The sequence below is a fragment of the Epinephelus fuscoguttatus genome, linkage group LG6 (genome assembly GCF_011397635.1).
Source record: "Epinephelus fuscoguttatus linkage group LG6, E.fuscoguttatus.final_Chr_v1".
NCBI classification, from domain to species: Eukaryota; Metazoa; Chordata; class Actinopteri; order Perciformes; family Serranidae; genus Epinephelus; species Epinephelus fuscoguttatus.
This window is the reverse complement of record NC_064757.1, coordinates 31997503-32015828: the sequence shown is the minus strand read 5'-3', so window position 1 is coordinate 32015828 and position 18326 is coordinate 31997503. Positions and strand designations below refer to the sequence as shown.

Genomic DNA, 18326 nt, shown 5'->3' with positions numbered 1-18326 from the left:
TTCCCATTACTTCACCAGTTTGTAACGCAGGCTTTCTGTTGAACAATTTAAATCTTTATGCCCAAGATGAGATTATTATGACAGTTGTGGCTCAAACTTGTGTTCACAGTCTCCTCATGAAAAGTAAACCAACAATGATGTGTAAAATCAGTGGAGCTTTTCATGCCTTTCATTTTTACATGCAGCATAAATAAATAACACAGCAGCCTCATTCAGAGCCACAGTTTTAATGAGTCTTATGAAGACCAAATCAGACAAACAGCAGCACACTGATAACAAGTTAAAAGTTATTATAGAGCTGTAGTTGAAAACTGTACAAGTCACAGATACAGTATATAAAATACATATCTAAGAAAAGGCAGTGTCGTGGTTTTGTAGTTTCATCTTGAGAGAACATTTAAAAAAATAACAGGTCTGAAGACGCCCTCTGATGGTAAAGAAGGGAGTTCTATGGATCTGTAGATCAACATTTGTCTCTGATCAAGGATGTAATTTAATTTTCTGCCTTCTTTTCAGATGAAAGTCTTTATATCGGAGGCCAACTTTTGGCTACTTCTTTATGCATGGCCTCAGGTAACCACTGGCAGTATGCAGACAATAGAACTGTAGGAGGAGAGAAACACATGATCAAATAACATGATTAACTGACTAGAAGGGTAACCAAATCAGACTCAGGCAAGTCGTGCAAAGCACATTAAATCAATCCTCACATTTATCTTCAGTTTTCCACACAGACAGGAGAGCTTCTCTGCAGTCAACCCTCTTTGACACCAGCGCTCCCAGCAAAACCTCCGTCCTGGGCTGCAGCCTAGAGCAGCAGTGACACAACAGTAAGACCAAAGTCCTTTCAAGAAACAAGTTAATTTGTGATTTGAAAATCAGAGAAATGCCTCAGAGAAGGCAGAGCAGTGTGTGTGTGTGTGTGTGTGTGTGTGTGTGTGAGTGAGTGAGAGTGAGAGAGAGAGAGAGAGAGAGAGAGACTTACTTTGCCCATGTCTTCAGCATGATGGAGGGGTTTGAGAGAAGGTGGCTGCTGTGTTTCTTTAGTTTAGGACAAACCTACAAAGCAGACAAAACAAGCATTACTACACAGGACTCAGGTGTTCCTGTCTGCTTTGGTCTGAAGCAGGCATAATATTTCCAGCTTTTCTAGCTCAGATTTGAGGTTTAAATGTTCTTTTACCTGCTTATATTTACCTATAATGTGCATATTTTTGGCCCTGCACACACAACAATGCAAAAGGATCAACACATCTGTATATAATGTTTATTCAGTGGAAAAAAATGTTCAAAAGGTGTAAAATGGTTAATATGCTTCAGAATTTATATGTGATTTAAACTTTTTGAATTTATAATTACTTTTTCAATTGATTTTATTCATATTTATGGTTATTTTTGATGTCATTTTACTGGGTTGGGTATAGTTGTGGTAGTGTAAACTGTTTAATTTACTGGAGGGACTGTCAGTATAAATAGCTGTTGATTATAATGTGTATTTAAATATGAAGATAAAGAAGGTGGAGTCGTTTTTGCAAATTTAACATTTACTGGGGATCAAAATAAACACATTAGGGAGGAGGCTCAACAGTTATTGAGGCTACTAGTACTCAGGAAAATCATATGTATTCAGGCATGTAGCAGTGGTGAGGACTGTAAAGGATTGGACAGAATGGTCAGGTTCAAGTTTTCATGCCTACATGATACCTAAGACTGAACAGAACAGGGTAACTCTCAGGTTTTGCTGCAGTACCTGTCCCTCAAGCAGAAACCTGGCAAATAGCTTGTAACGCTCCAGGGCTTCTGGATATTCCATCTCCACTGCCGGCAGCTGCCAACCCACACGGACTGCAAGAGAGACAGCAAATACACACATGTAGGCAAACACATCTTTTCAGCACAAACAGTGATGGTGCTCAGCTTTAGGAAGCTTACAGAAGGTGCTTGAGCGGTGACATCTGATGGTGCCGGTGGATGAACAGAACCACGGGGATGGCGACTCCAGAGGGGAGCCAAAATGACAATACTGAGGCAGAAGCTCGGGGACCCACTCTGCTTCTACAGCTGACACACCTGACGAAGACAGAAAGGAAGACGTTTCACATCAGTTTCAATAACAGCGGAAGTAATACAATTTGAGACAAACTTTGTTGTTTAAATCTAGCAGGAAAGACGCACAATAAAAATACTGACAAATAAAATGCACACATGCAGTCACTTGATCAATATTTTGCATTATAGAGGTCACACATCTGCAAAAAAGTTCAGTTATTATTGGATAATTGAAATCGATCAATGAATCCACACCTGAGCTATTCCACTCAACTTTAACTTATCACCCTTCATCTGAGAACTATGGAAAAAATATCACACTCCCTATGAAAGTGAATCAGCCTATTGGAAATGCTGTGAGACTAAAGGTGCCTCTGTCTTTCATGTTCGACAGCTCTCTAAATCAGCACTAAGAGGACACTGTGACAATCACATACCAGATTCCACACCTGGTATTTTCACAGAGCTCATTTACCTCTCATGTACATCTTGGTGGTCTCCATGATCTCCTGGTAGACGATGAACTCTGGAAGCGCTTTGAACAACGCAGAGGTGGGATGAATGAACACCGGCTCGTCCAGAAGAGGCGTCTATGACCAAAAACAGAGGATGGTGAGAAAGTGAAAGAGAGCAAAACTTCTCTCCTAAACTCTCCAAAAATTATAATAACAGTCCTCCTGCCTTGTATCCATTCTTCCATTTTGGGTCCAGTATGTCTTCTGACTGTACACGCCTCGCAAGATGGTCTCCCAGACCGGCCAGAACAATCTGCCGCAAGCAAACCACCTGGTGCTCTGTTGGCGGAGCCATCTTGGGATCCACAAATGCTCCCACCTCTGGGCACACTGCGTTCACTGGGATCACAGAACATACATGATTCGCTGTTAAGTCTCTGCAGCACTTTTTGTGTTATGGGGTTTTGAACATGACGGTAGGGGTATGAAGCAGAAGATTTTGCCCTGATGTGCATAGTGCACCGTTTTGAACTTCTGGCAGTTGTCACCTGGCTTTGGCCAATCAAATGGTGGGAATCGCAGAAGCAGAAAAAAGACAAGATAGAACAGCTGAGAATGTTGGTGTCTGAATACCTGGAGTTACAGTGCTAGCAACTCACATGGTCAACCAGAGATAAAACTAGTCCTGGGATAACATTTCCGCCAAACTTCAGATAACTGGTAAATTGTCCAAATATATAGACATTTTTGGTAATTTCCGGGATTTCTATTGTCTTGCTACAATATGCAGCTACACACTAGTTTTTACATCTGCCAGTGTTTCATGAGACACCTGCCTCTCAATGCAGCTGTGGACCGCATTGGTAGCAGCTGCTTTTAAATTGCTATACTTTTTGGGGGAACACTCTTGCAGGAAGCCGTTTGTTAGGGCGGTTAACACGCAGCGGTGTGAAAGCAGCTTTAGGTCTTCTTTGTGTGTTTGTGTACCTGCATTGGTGAGTTGTCCTCTGAGCCTCCTGATCTCCACCATGGCTTTATACCTCAGGCCATTATCCTCGCAAAATTTAGGAGTACAACCAGCAAATTCACAAGCACCAACAGCACCTGTAGTCACATGTACACAGAAATAAAGTGTAACCCCATCAATGTACTTAAGAAAAACATTCTGTGCATAAAAACTGTTTTATATCTCACTAAAACTGCTCCCTTTACTACATCTATTAAGTGTCATCATTTTTTGCTGCTGCATCCTGCACTCAGGGGTGAATGTAAAATCTGCATCCTGTGATTGTAGACTTTTGGGTACTGTCACCCCTCCTTCACCAAGTTTCAATTAGATCACTCAAATCAAGTGCCACCTGGTATTAAGTCTCACACTGAAATCCTGCTTCGTGCTAAAACCTAGAAGAAAATTCTGTTTTTGAAGCCAAGTCACGCAGCCTTTAAAGGTCAACATATGACCTAACAGACAGTCTATAGTAAAATTGGATCCTGAACAAAAAGTAAGCTCACCCAGCATGACCATGAGGTCCCCCAGCTGGAGCGATGGTCCTTGCCCAGCCCACAACCTCCTCATCTGGGTCAGCCGAGCTCGACGCTGGGTGAGCTTTGAACTCTCATCTTCACTCCGTGCAGGTCTGAGGAGAAACGGAAATATGTTACGACAATAAAAACATTAAAAAAAAAAAAGAAATTTTCTGAATGAAAAGACCACTGACATCACATTTGTGCCACCTAATCTATGCCCTTCTAAAGAATCAATTTCTACAAGCAAGATTTATTCTAGTTTTTATTATGTTTATCTATAAACAGATATCATGAGCAAACATATGTCCTTACCTGTCCAGGTCTTCAAAGATCTCCCGGACTGTCATGGCTGCTACCACCGCAATGATGTAAGGCAAACAATCCTGCTGCTGACCAAGAGCTAGCATCTTAGCATAACGAGGTGCCACAGGGAATGAAGCCATCGCTCTGCCCAGAGGGGTGATGGGACTGCTCAGTCTTGCTCGCTCCATCTCTTTCACCCTTTTAAGAAAAACAAAAACAGTTTACAATTGTGGACATATCACTGATAAATAGCTCAGTTTGTCTAAACACGCTGGGTAAACTAATACTCAGACAATATTAAATAAAATATTAGTTTAAAAGGCACTGTTACACTCTCAAATGTCCACATAAAGGGGGAAAATCTTAGAGAGTGTTACAAGTTCCTGCTGTTGATTAACTTCATATTGAAATTATCCCTTGTTTCATTTCATGCCTTTATTTTCTTAAGGCTTCCCTATAAGAAACAGAGTGTAAGCAGAAGCAAATATCCCTTAAAACAACCCAAACTGATATAATAAATAGTTATATTGGTCAAAGCATGTAAAGACGGGGAGACCCATCGACAGACAGTTACCTTCCGGTGCGAGGCGGCTCTTTCAGAGCTCCCAATGAGACTAATAACTGCTCTGCTGCAACTAGAGCCTCAGTGGAGGGAGGCGTGGGGAAGGGAAAGTTGACCACCTGTACAAACAGAAAAAATTAAGCCATTTTTATGAGATGACTCTTTTTTCTTTTATGTGGCAACATTTCACTCAGAAGCCTGCTGGTAAGTTTGAGCTGTTCCCTTTTCACTGACCTTCTCTATGTTGAGGTCCTTCATCTGTAAAACCAGATCTTCCACTGGCCGGCGAGTGATCTCTGCCTCTGAGAACAAACTGAAGTCTCCGAACACTGCAGACGAGTACAACCTGCAGGAACATCATCGTATAACAGAGACAAATATTTGTGAATCCTTAAATAATAAAAGACAACAATGTGGTTCACCTGTCACACAGTGTCAAAGTCCTGACCTGTAGCAGTGTCCTGGCTCTGTTCGTCCCGCTCTACCTGCCCTCTGATTGGCTGAGGCTTGTGAGGTCCATGTGACCTTAAAGGACGACACTCCGGTGACTCGGTCATAGAAACGTTTCTTAACTCGACCGCAGTCGACCACGTATTTGATGCCGGGGATGGTCAGAGACGTCTCAGCCACATTGGTGGCTACCACACACAGACGAGTTCCAGGTGGAGGAGGCCTGAACACCTACACACAAACACACACAAACACAAACAAGAGATCATGATAATAGTTAATCAACTGCACTGCATCAAATGGACTCTTCAGCTGCTGGACAAAAAGCTCTAAAAACAGCTAAAATATGTCTGAACCTCCAATTTTTACAGACTAGACAGTGTTTGACTGGAAGCTGATAATTTCACCTTTGATCCTATTGTTATTTCAGATTATCAAACCACTCCTCTCTAGCACCGCTGCTATTTCATAAATATAATTTACACATTAGCTAACATAAACATACCTAGAAGCTTGCATTTGTGATAAGTAATAGTTATTCATGGTAATAAAATCACAATTAATTCACTCTTTCACACAACAACATAAACCTTATTGACGGTCAATGCCAATTATTTATTAAGATATTTCGTTTCTTGTATTTTTAGGTCAAAACCTTTCAAAAAGTGAGTCTTTAATTGTTAATAATTGTGCAGTATTAGGCACAATTCTTTCATTATAAATTCAACAGTTACTTTGCTTAGTTTACAGACTACGTTGTTACAAACAGAGCCAAAAACCTGAGCTGTTTCCTCTTTAACGCTGCTTCTCCACACTAGGGTTGTGCCAACCAACATGTACTGTATGTGATACACTGCCTATAGATAAGTACCACATTAGTACCTGACACAAGACGTAAATCTCACCTTGGCCTGCTGCTCTGGAGCCAACAGAGAGTACAGAGGGAGGACGTAGAGAGGAATAGACGGGTCAGGATTCTCCTCTACAGAAACAAAACAGAGACAGAATCAATAAGGGCACTCATCTGAAATACATCCAACTGGATCTGAAGAATTAGTTATTTGGAGTATCGTGCCTGCACTGGCAGGATCGTCTCCAATCTCCAAGTCTGAGCCTTCATCCTCCTCGTCTCCAATTCCCGCCTCTCTGTCCTCGTCTCCTTCATCCACCGGGAGAGCAGAGTAGTTATCCAGGTCGATTCGGGGCAAAGACTAGAGACAGATAAAGCTTTTAAAAAATGTACACAAGAAATATCTGTCGAGCATGAGAGTGGCTTCAATTACAAAAACACAAACACAAAAGGGTCTTTTAGCATTTCACTACAAGTAGACTTACGACCGTCTTCTTCTGTTTGGATTTTTTAAACTTCCTCATTGCTTCGGATGTGTCAGCTTCCTCATCTTCACCTTAATAAAAAAAACATGTAAAAACATAAAGAAAACATACTCATGTCTAAGTGAATGGAGGAGGCAAACAGATGTAGATTCCACTCACCAGTGGTTGTGTTACCCCTCCTGAAGGGGAAAGCTTTCCTCAGTTTTCTGCACAGATTGTGAACCTCAGCCTGACCGGTCAGAAACACCAGGATACCACCTGAAGGACAGAGATGCGGCATCAAGGTGGGGGTGAGTGTGTGTGTGAAGGTTAACTCTGTCCTACTTACTTAAAAAATTACATTACAGTGTATACATGTTAAACTCACATTTAGTAAAAAAAAAAACCTCCACTGATAAATATGAACTAACATTGTGCCATTCTTCATGCATCTAACCACAGCTAATGATGCCATGAGCTACAAAGATTCTCCTTTCTTTATTTAACGTGATCAAATTAAAAATATATAACTGTTTCCCCTGCATCCGCTCAAATAAATGAGAATCCATCTTTCAGGTCATATAAGAGCCAAAACTGACATCAAATAGTTGTGTTATGTTTGATATCACTTTGATTTCACCCCGACTTAGTTTTGTAGTACACAAATCTTACTGCTACAAAGTACATAAACCACAGAAATGTATCACGTGTGAGCACCTGGAGGCAGCATCCGGTGGATCTTGCAGATTTTGTGGAAAGCTTCTCCGGTGTAATCATCCAGTGGTGTGCGTTTGTTGAAATGGATAGTGACCGGAAACTGACGAGCGTCCACTCTGATGACAGGCGGAGACGTCCGAAACAGCTTTCCGTTTTCTGTGAAGTCCTCAACTCGCAGGGTAGCTGACATAACCAGCAGCTTCATGGGCAAACCTTTCTACAGAGACGTAAAGAGTGGGAGCAGGGGGATGAAATACAGAACGTAAAGTAAGTTAATGTCATGTATGCTTTCTGTGATTCAGGCTGTAACTTTTTTAACACCAAACACATGAAACACAGCAGAGTCTCTGACCTTGTTTCTGAGTGGGACGATACGAGACAACAGTCCGATGAGGATGTCTGTGTACACACTCCTTTCGTGCGCCTCGTCTATGATTATCACACTGTATCTCTGGAGCAGGAAGTCCTACGAGACAAGACACAGACACTGAAAAAACTACAGACAGAAACAGAAATGCAATTAAAGGCTCATAAAGATAAAATGATACTGTGTTTTCACAGCCAAGTCAGTATTAATGTTTTCAACTGTTCCATTACTCATATATGTATATTCAAAAACCTCTACAAAGTCAACCAAATGACAGCCCATTAAAACTGTGATTTTTTTTTAAAGCTCACTTCATTCAATATCGGGTTGAAAATGCTGCATCTCATCATTCTAATATGAGATTCTTTGATCCCCAGCATCATCAACCATAAAAGTGCATGCAGGTTCATGAAATATAAATATAACATCTTACCACTACATGTGCATGGGCAGCATTTATTTATCACAAATGAGCAAAAATAACAGTACTCATAGAAAACTTAAAAAAAAAAATAAAGAAAAGAAGAAAAATAGAGTTTGGGTTAAATCTACCGAACTCAATGTATTATTGACAATTGGAGAAAATCTATTGTTTTATTAAAGGATCAACTGCAGGCGTCTTTGCCACATGGCAACCATTTTTATCTTTAAGTTACTTTTTTTTTTTTTTTTTTTAAATTGTATGAAATCTTTTTAATGTATATAGATTTCTAAAATTCTTTTTCTTTCTTTTGTTATATTTATGTACATGTATTTTCAACATTATTTTTCATTTATTTATTTATTTTTCTTTTCTGTCTTTTATTTCCTTTTACTGGTCTGGCTTTCTCTGTTTCTGGGTTGGTTGGTGGGGTAGATTTCTGTCCTTGTTGGTTCTATGTTTCTTTGTTGATGCTTTGTGCATCTTATCGAATTATCAATAAAAATACCTTTAAAAAAACAAAACACCAACCTGAAATTGAAAAAATGGATACAAATAATTTACTGTATTAAAAAAAGCTTGGTCCTCTCTCATAGACAGACAAAGTAAACATTACCACACATTCAACACTCTCCCTGTCTGTCCCTCCGCCTTTGTTACTATCTGTATGTCTCTCTGTAGCCCTGAGGGAAGGCAGTAGTTACCTGGATGTTTATCCACTGCCTACTTTCATGGTAAATCAGAAATACCACGTTTACTATATTTTATTAAATGAGCTCACTGGGGAGTAAAGATGATACCTTCTGGATCTCCTTCAGTAACACACCATCTGTCATGAACTTGATCTTGGTATCACTGGTCACGTTCCCCTCATATCGAATCTGGTATGACACCACCCTGAACACAGACACACAAATATGTAACACATCATTTTGACTGTTTACTTTCTAACTCTGTGGATTACGTAATCTTAAATATTTTGAATGTTACCGTGTGGACAGGTTCATCTCTTTGGCCACTCTGTGGGACATGCTGACAGCTGCCACTCTTCTTGGTTCTGTGATACCTATTATTCCGCTGCCACTGGAGGAAACCAGAGTGAAGACGATAACATTTATGACATGATATCACATTTGAATGTACATCAGGATGATTCAACTGAACCTTAAAACCAGCAGAATGGTCCTGCACACTTGGCCTTATTGGCTCTGAACCCTACAACATGGCAGCAAGTTTGAAAGGCATGTTTTGGTCTTGAAAAAAATCAAGGTCCTTAGCTCTCTGAAAATGCTGCTCCCTGAACAACATAGTAAAAAAGTCCTGATGTACATCCATGCGTAAACCATTTTTTTGTGTAAATATTCAGTGAAACATTTAAGGACAGCACAGTAATGAGAATAACCTACGTGGCATAGCCGGCTTCATACAGAAACTGAGGCACTTGAGTAGTCTTTCCACTTCCCGTCTCTCCACAGATAACAACGCAGGGATTTTCTCTCACTGCTTCCATGATGACCTGCTCCTCCGCCAGCACGGGCAGCTTCAGACGGGCCTCCTGCAGCAACAGATCAAAATACAGATATGAGCAACCTCATAAAAAACACACCTGTCTGAACGGAACAGCGGAAGTTTTCACACACCTGTATTTCTGGAGATCTGTCAACAGGAATGAAGATGGCCGGCTGTGATGGCGTCTTGTTTTCGATTTTCTCTGGAACAGAAATCTTCTTCTCATTCTGTCCACCTTGTTCTGTTTTGTGTTGTTCTTCCTTCACTTCCTGTTTGTCCATCTCCTGACAGGGAGCAGCAGTCTTCTCTGTGGTCTCATTCACTTCTTTGTCTTCCTCATCCTCATCCTCATCAGATGAGGTGTCCAAATCACTGCTTTCTTCTGCCTTTTCTTCCTCTTCTTCGTCCTCCTCTTCTTTCCATTTTCGTTTTCTGTTCGCTCCACTGACGCTGCTGATCTTTGGCCCTGAGTCTCCATCTTTTACTTCATCCGGTAACCTAAAAACAACCCAAAAATATTAAGACTGCTGACTCCACCTTCTCTTTATCATCCAATGAGAAAAACAGCTAAGCTAATATATTTGTGCACTTACTTTTTGCTCTGGTAAAGTTTGTCTCCTGTTCCCAGTTTGGACGTGGTGTACAGCAGCTTCAGTTCGGACTCTGGAAGCTGCACTTCGGCCAATTTGGTGAGGATGTCTGCTCTCTGGATGGGACAGACAGCAGGACAGGTGAGTGGGTTCTGATCTCTGCTGGCAGTCACTACATGTTTAACAGTTTATGTCTAGAATATCTGATGTACTTATGTAGGACGAGTAACTGCTGATGACCTTGTCCTGTTTCTTGTGTACTTTGTTGATACATACTGTTACCTTGCAGTTCTACAATTGTAATGCAGTCCTCTCTGACCTCCTCCAGGAGTACACCCCCTCCCATTCCCTGCGCTCTTCCTCTGCTGGTCTCCTGAAAATTCCCACCTCACGTCTCAGTACTATGGGCGCCAGCGCTTTCAGTTGTGCTGCCCCTAGGCTCTGGAACTCCCTATACCCACTAGGGCTGCCACGATTAGTCGACTAATCGATGACTAATCGACTATTAAAATAATCGGTGACTATTTTAGTAGTCGACTAATCGGTTTGAGTCATTTTTCATAGAAAAGTACTATAAAAGTACCCCAAAATACTCTTACTGCAGCTTTTTATGTTCAGATATTGGCAGTTTTACACACTCTCCCGTGACAGTGAACTAAAACCCGTTGGCGTGAGTATGAAACAAGACATTAGATGACGTAATTTTGGGGTTTGGGCGAGACAGACCGACATTTTTCAACATTTTAACACATTTTTCGATGAAATGATTAGTCGACTAATCGAAGAAATAATCGACAGATTAGTTGACAATGAAAATAATCGTTAGTGGCAGCCCTAACACCCACATATCTGACAGTCTGACAGCATGATATCCTTCAAATCCCATCTCAAAACCCAACCATTCAAACTGATTTATGCACTTTAACACCACTATTTAACAATCTTACTGTTTTTATCACAGTGTGTGTGTGTGCCTAATTCACGTCTCTTGTTTTGTATATTTTATAGGTGACCTTGTTTTTTTTTTTTTAAAAGTGCCTTTTAAATAAAATGTACTATTATTATTACTATTGTTTTATAATTTGATGATGTATAATGTACTTTGTGTGTTTTTGTTGTTTTATATGTACTGTAATCAGGGTGTCCTTGTAAAAGAGAGCTTGCTCTATATGCCCTTCCATATTTAAATACAGATTAGAATAAAAAAAAAAAAAACAATAATAAAGATCCTATATTGTCTGAATTTTCATTTAATACAGGAACATCTCATCAAAGATTAAATAAACAAGGAGACAAAAACTGACCATCAAAGCTAACTTCCAACACAACTGCTTAGACAGTCTTTGATACAGTTACAATCTGTACAAACAATGTATTGCAGATGAATACAAATCCTGAATATTCAGGGTACCCTTTTAGCTTTCAAAAGATATGTGGCATTTTAGGCATCACTGTTTTCACATCAAGTCTAGACTTGTGTATATTTAATAATGCTAAAGACTACAGCTTAAAACAATGATTGTTTGGATTTGCAGTGAATCTCCCAGCACATTGCACGTTTTTAAATCACGGCTGAAAACATATTTTGATAGGAAAGCTTTCCCTTTTAATGCATTATTTGCACTTTTGTGATATGTAACCATTGTGTTTTATTTCCTTTTGTCCTGTTTTTGCCTCTGTACAGACTATTTCTCTTACCTCTTAACATTTTCTAAAATACTGTAATATTGTAATCTTATCTTCATACACTTTGTGTAGCATTTTGTAACCTTTTTTTAGGTAAGTGCTATACAAATGAAAATATTATTGAATCATTATTATATGTTTGCGATAGATCATGTAGTCTATACAATTTTAGAAGAAAGTAAAAAAAACTCAGAAGCTATCAGACCCAAAAATTAATGACTCAAAGGCCTTAAGATATTCAATTTTAAAGTGAAATAAAACAGAAAATAGCAGCAAATCTTTATATTTAACAACCTGCAACTAATGATTGTCAGTGTTTTTGCTTAATATTATTTTTTTTTTATCCATCAATGAAACCATTAATCTAATAATTTTGTCAGCAGCACTACTAATGACATTTATGTGGTTATAACTGCATTATTGAACTTTGTTCAACCCTGGCAACCCTTTGTGTGAACCTGCAGCATCAGCCAGTCTCTCACCTGAGCTTTCTTTTCTTTGCGCTCCAGGACTTTCTGCAGCTCCTTCTTCTGTTTCTTTGTAAGGGGCTTTTTGGTGGAAACGGGTGTGGCTGAGACTTTCTTCTTCTTGGCTTTGTTGGCTGGGAGGACCAAAGCGTTGCTCTGGTCTACACCTTTCAGCCTGGACCCATCTGATGGAAACAAGTGTCACCAGCCAAACAGACAACACGTTGAAGTCACAACATGGATCAAATTATTTGACCATAAAACGGGTTTCACTTTAAAGTTCATACCTTGTAGTTCAACAACAACTTCTGTCTTCTCTTTATCTGCTGGTTGTTGGGTTTCACTTTGCTGTCGTCCCTTCCAGTTGTGTTTCTTCCTCAGTTTTCCCATTTTGAATTCAGTTCTGTTAAAAATAATAAACTATGTGTACAAAACCACCACCTGATGACTTGTAATGTCACACACTTCGAACAAGCTAAATACGAGCTAACTAGCTAACTGTAGCTTTGCCGTTACGGTAAACACGTCATTTGCACAGCCGAGTAAATCTTTATTAATATTATAAAATACATACCTTTTTATTCCACCTGGTCAAACAACAGCATGAGAGATTTAAACACTTTAAGTTTGATATTACAGCCCTGCACAAACCTCACGTGTAAACATACGAGGGTCCGTCAGTTAAAACTGTCCGCAGTTGAAACATCACCGCAGAAAGGTTCCGTTACAAAGACAAACATGAGAAAGATTAAATCCTCAGTACAACAACTAGTTTATGATTTTTTAAAGACGTCGTGTTGTTTGTCGCTAATAATTTGAGGGCAAATATGTTTTGTGTGCAGTTAATAGGAACAATATAGCTCATAAAGTGTGTCTGTTTGAATAAATCAACTAATTTATTTTCTTAGTGAAACTCACTCAAAAGAAATTCAAGAAAAATGTGCATATCATGTTTCCATTAAATTACGTCTTTACTTTCATCAATAATGCAATGATTTATTTAAATCATCATCATCATCATCATCATCATCATAATCATAACAAGAAATACACAACCTTGTCACACAGTTTCAGTAACTTTTAATTACACTTGTAGCATTTATTTTGTCTTTAAAACATCAAAATGTGGTTGCAAATACTAAAAAAGAAACGTCTAAAAAAAAATCAAAAAATCAGAGTAATTTGTTATTCATTTTTTCTGATGAAGAAATTTCTACAATATTTAAACACACACACACACACACACACACACACACACACACACACACACACACACACACATTAACACCCTATAAGATATTCATAATGTACCTTAGACCTGTGGTTCCCAACTGGTGGGTCACAGGTTCATTCTGAATGGACCACAAGTGACCTGCTAACATACCAAATTAGTATAAAAAAACCCACATACACTTAAGTTTGAAATACAGTGAATTTCTCAGAGACAGCACACTAGCTCAACAACATGGGTAATTGCAAGTATGATGATGAATGTGTTAAACTGTGTTAACCTTGAAGGAGAAATCTAGATCCTTTGGTAGGACCAGTTGGAAGTCTTCAGTTGAGATTATTTTGATTGCTCACATCTGCAAATAAAGCATCTCAAGGTGCTAAAAACACATTTTTATTGATCTTTTTTTTTTTAAACCACATGAGCCTTTAAAAATAGAAAATATAAATGTGATATTTCAACCAGGCAGAAGGATCTGTGTTGTCAAAACTTTGGGTAGAAAGCTGGACTTTCTTCATGTTGTCATTAATATTATGTCAATAAAAAGTGTTCATTGTGAGCAAGTGATGAGTGCAGCTGTACAGACTGAAGCTTTACATTTGCAATATTATCAACTGATGTGTAAACACAGACACATCAGTATCAAAGTCTGGCTGATAATTAACAAAGTGATAGGTTTGTACAAGTTAATTTGTCATCTGTAAAATGTCCTGTTCACTACATCACAACTGTCTAATAATCATATCTAAGGGGTCCTTAAATTAATTGATTTTAATTCATATAATCCAATATGCTAACTCTAAATTGTCCGTAGGTGTGAATGTGAGTGTGAATGGTTGTTTGTCTCTATGTGTCAGCCCTGCGATAGTCTGGCGACCTGTCCAGGGTGTACCCTGCCTCTCGCCCGATGTCAGCTGGGATAGGCTCCAGCCCCCCCGCGACCCTCAAGAGGATGAAGCGGTTAGAAGATGAATGAATGAATAATCCAATATATTGTTAGAAGAAAATTTACTTTAAAATAAAGACATTGGTTTAAGAATCCAAAACTGGTCAGACACTTGTGTTTTAGGCTGTTTTAATCTTTATTTTCATTTAGTCTGTTCTATGGTGCTATATGGATGTAGATGGGAGGCAAACATAGTCGAAGACGTGTCTTAGTGAGGTGTTGGGCCATCAAGCTGCCAGAACAGTTTCAATGAAATCTCCCTGAGATCTTTTAAGATTTGGTGATGAAGCACATGATTCACATCATTTAGTGGACTAAATAAGGCACATCTTTGGAACTTTATCTCTGAACATTACATGTTTCTTGTATATGTTCTTTATACTGTGAACTTCTGCTCATTCCTTGAGCAATTTTGCACATTTCTGCACAAACTACCACCTCTTAAAACAGGTCTTTCATTTAAATTCAGATGTCTCGTACATAGTTTGTGGTATTTTTTCATAGGTTATTTAAATTTCTTCTATTCTGTATTCATGTTTCTTGAATGACTCATGATTTTTGCAATATTGCTTTTATTTCTAATTTAATTTCTCTTACTTTGTTTATGTTATGCACAAATTTACCAAAGCAAATTCCTTGTACTGGTAAGTAAAAACCTACATGGTAACAAATTAAACCGGATTCAGAGTCATGGTATTTTCATACTTATCAAACCCCTCCACTTGTTTCCTGTATGGAAGCATCTGCGTATGTTTCTCTACTCATTTATTGAGGGTTTTCCTTCTAGTTTTTCACCTTGTTGTGCCTAAAATGAACTTTGTAATTATAGTCTGAAACACAAAAGCATGTAAGAGACATTTTCTCTGCTGTGCAAATGATAAACAGCTCTTCTTCTTCCATCTCAGATGCTGCTGTCCTATAAAGGCGTGTACTCATTGTCTATCAGACTCTCCCCAGCTGTGAAGCTCTCCTCCATGGTTTTCCTCGCCTCTTTGGAAATCCTCTCAAACCTCTTCAGGAACACAATGAGAGCTGCCAGCAAAGCCCCCTGCACCACCACGAACACAAACAGACAAACCTGTGACACCAAAGCCAGATTACAGTACCAGTAGCGGCAGGACTCCAGCACCTCCCTCTCTGTTAAAGTCACCACCAGCCGCCCTCTGAGGCCAGGAGGGGAGCTGCAGTTGACACCCAGGTGTGACGTGAGAGTGGCGGGATGATGCAGCAGCCATGCTCGCAGGTAGAGAGCCCCACAGTCACACACCCAGGGATTACCATGAAGGGAGACTGAGTTGAGGGAGGTCAAACCATCCAGGAGCCCGTTAGGGAGGGTGGCCAGCCGGTTGTTGTGGAGACGGAGGGAGGTGGTCCCAGCAGGGAAACTGGTGGGCAGCGAGGAGGAGGTGAGAGACTTGCTGCTGCAGTCCACCTGACTGCCATGGCAGGAGCAAAGGTGGGGGCATGCTGATGACCTTTGACCTCCAAACAGGGGGAGCAGACACAGGAGCAGAAGCCCCTTCATGGTTACCGATCACTGGTGAGGAGAGGAGAGGAGAGGAGAGGAGAGGAGAGGAGAGGAGAGGAGAGGAGAGGAGAGGAGAGGTTTTTGTTAGACATCAGATATCACATCGTAGGAATGACTCAATATTATTTGTTCCCTAAACACAGATTAATTACATGATGATACCCATTACCTAGTTTCCTTCGTGGGGATTAACAATGTCTCATCTTATTTTACATACGTTTTATTTGTCTTTTAGGATCTGTTTGAATCTAAAATTATTAGAAAATAGAAATGAATGTAATCCAAGGGGAGTCCAGCAATAACCACCATCTTTGTTAAAATGATCAGTTTATGATTTTATGTCAGAGACGTGTGCGTCATGAAGCTGTACTTTGCTGTGTTGTTGTAATGATGCAGGTCTTCATACTGGTCTGGTCAATTAGTAGATAATTTAAGACAATTCCACCATAAATTGATGCAGAAAAGACAGAAATTAATGCATAAAAAAAATGACCAAAATGCAGGAAATTAAGTGTTTGATGCTCAAAAATTTCTAGCAGAGGTTCCCAAATCCCCTGTCTCATATGTGTTCCCCTAATGTTTAAATGAAAACCTACGCTACTTGTTTACCACTGGTTTAGTATCTGACACTTAACATTATACAATTTACTAAAGTACCATATACAAAACATAGCATTATGTAACATGACATTACATGTTCATGTAACAAATAATATATTTTGGAAATTTCACAACATACAGCTTTCTTCTTGATGTTTTGTTAGTTTACCGCACTGACAAAAAGACCTCCACTTCCCTTCATGTCTGATGAGCATCCACACACAGTATGTCTTCTTTAAATCTAAATTTCAACCTTGAGGTCAGGTCTATGCAGTCTTTTCTGTAACTCCACATGAGGTCGTTTGCTAAGTAGATGATGGCTCAAAGCATCGATAGACCTACTGAATATGGATTTTTGTTTGATACATTTTTAATAAGAAAAAAGTTTGACACATATCATGTAAAATATGTTTCTTAAAAGCAGCTTGAGTAATTCTGTCAAACTGAATTTTCCACACCAACTTGGGAGGTTTCTAAATGCTATCATATTTTGAAAAGAAATGGAGTGATGGGTCACTAAACAATGTTTTAATGTCAGTAATTATAAAGGAGAGTCGTTTACCTTCAGTGCTGCGTGTCTTCAGGAGAGGACTGTGTTTCTTAGGTCACTCTGAGCCGAGTGTGTGTGTTGCAGGCAGCTGGCACTAACTGATAAAACACCCCTGACAAATATGAACACACACACAAACACACACACACACACACACACACACACAGTAGGCTACAACACACGCACGACCAGAAATGTCTCACAGGACATGGGAAGTCCCTCAGTAACTATTCATCTGAGGTCCATAATTTCTTATGAATTGTAGGAGGTTCTCTGAGAAGAAGAGTTTGGTACTACAGTACCTAGAAGTACAATAGAGACAGTATTTAATTAGTGCAACCAACCATTATTTTTATTGTTGAGTAATCTTGCAATTATTTTCTCGATTAACTGATCCATTTTCTGGTCTATAAAATCACAGAAAATGGTAAAAAAGTTTCTCTAAGCCCAACATAATGTCCTTATTTGTCTTATTTTGTCCACAAACCAAGCATATTTACAGTCAGAGGAGTAAAGAAATCAGAAAGTATTCACATTTAAGGAGCAGGAATTAAAGAATTTTGACTGTCTTTCCTAGAAAAATTACTCAAACCAGTTCATTGAATATCAAATTCGTTAGGTGATTAATTTAATAACTGTCAACTAATAGATTAATCGTTACTGTTAATGTCTGCTTGTGTCTGCTCTGACTGGCAGGGAGAAGACGCTGTGTGCAGTGTTGAGGAAGCATTGCAGCAGTAGATAAACATGAATCAGCAGATAATGCTTTCCTGCAGCAGCTCCAGCTCAGAGCCCTGCCGTTCAGACTATGACAGCCGGAAGTGACGGAGGATGTTGGTGCTGCACTCACTGGACCTTAACACTGTAACATTCAAAGTGATGCAGGTTGACGAGAAACAAGAGTTTATTTGTCACACATTTATAAACAGGGCACAGGCTGAGCTCACAGCCTTCAGGCAAAATATGTACTGTTCCTCGGCATCGGCCTACACACACACACACACACACACACACACACACACACACACGCTCTCAGACAGTTTTAACTCACACA

General features: G+C 39.5%; 2 protein-coding genes across 3 annotated transcripts; both read right to left on the bottom strand.

Annotated features, from left to right (window-relative positions):
- Positions 1–219: 219 nt before the first annotated feature.
- On the bottom strand, positions 220–13107 carry dhx37 (DEAH (Asp-Glu-Ala-His) box polypeptide 37). The gene is made up of 27 exons (XM_049578132.1): positions 12992–13107; positions 12705–12820; positions 12433–12602; positions 10268–10380; positions 9806–10172; positions 9572–9720; positions 9156–9248; positions 8966–9062; positions 7730–7843; positions 7378–7594; positions 6841–6939; positions 6682–6752; positions 6422–6557; positions 6252–6328; positions 5345–5577; positions 5131–5242; positions 4909–5015; positions 4344–4532; positions 4017–4141; positions 3492–3608; positions 2731–2903; positions 2525–2639; positions 1933–2070; positions 1751–1845; positions 986–1059; positions 711–808; positions 220–603 (listed from the first exon to the last, which is right to left on the bottom strand). Exons 2-27 carry the CDS (start codon positions 12805–12807, stop codon positions 527–529), a joined length of 3459 nt encoding a protein of 1152 aa, XP_049434089.1. The 5' UTR covers positions 12808–12820; positions 12992–13107; the 3' UTR covers positions 220–526.
- A 183-nt stretch (positions 13108–13290) lies between these two features.
- On the bottom strand, positions 13291–18093 carry gp1bb (glycoprotein Ib platelet subunit beta). Of its 2 annotated transcripts, XM_049578136.1 has the most exons (3): positions 17934–18093; positions 17285–17384; positions 13291–16131 (listed from the first exon to the last, which is right to left on the bottom strand). In XM_049578136.1, exon 3 carries the CDS (start codon positions 16117–16119, stop codon positions 15511–15513), a length of 609 nt encoding a protein of 202 aa, XP_049434093.1. In that variant the 5' UTR covers positions 16120–16131; positions 17285–17384; positions 17934–18093; the 3' UTR covers positions 13291–15510. The 2 variants fall into 2 exon arrangements, with proteins under 2 accessions (XP_049434093.1, XP_049434094.1); XM_049578137.1 differs by lacking the exon at positions 17934–18093 and having other exon boundaries at positions 17285–17593.
- Between the last annotated feature and the right edge of the window lie 233 nt (positions 18094–18326).

What these genes read in the sequence shown, in the direction of transcription:
- dhx37 (XM_049578132.1), bottom strand. Translation starts at nt 12,807, where the DNA reads ATGGGAAAACTGAGGAAGAAACACAACTGGAAGGGACGACAGCAAAGT. An exon ending in ACAGATCTCCAGAAATACAG is followed by an intron (nt 9,721 to 9,805) that starts GTGTGTGAAAAC and finishes CTGTTGCTGCAG; the next exon opens with GAGGCCCGTCTGAAGCTGCC. An exon ending in TACTGAAGGAGATCCAGAAG is followed by an intron (nt 7,844 to 8,965) that starts GTATCATCTTTA and finishes CTTGTCTCGTAG; the next exon opens with GACTTCCTGCTCCAGAGATA.
- gp1bb (XM_049578136.1), bottom strand. Translation starts at nt 16,119, where the DNA reads ATGAAGGGGCTTCTGCTCCTGTGTCTGCTCCCCCTGTTTGGAGGTCAA.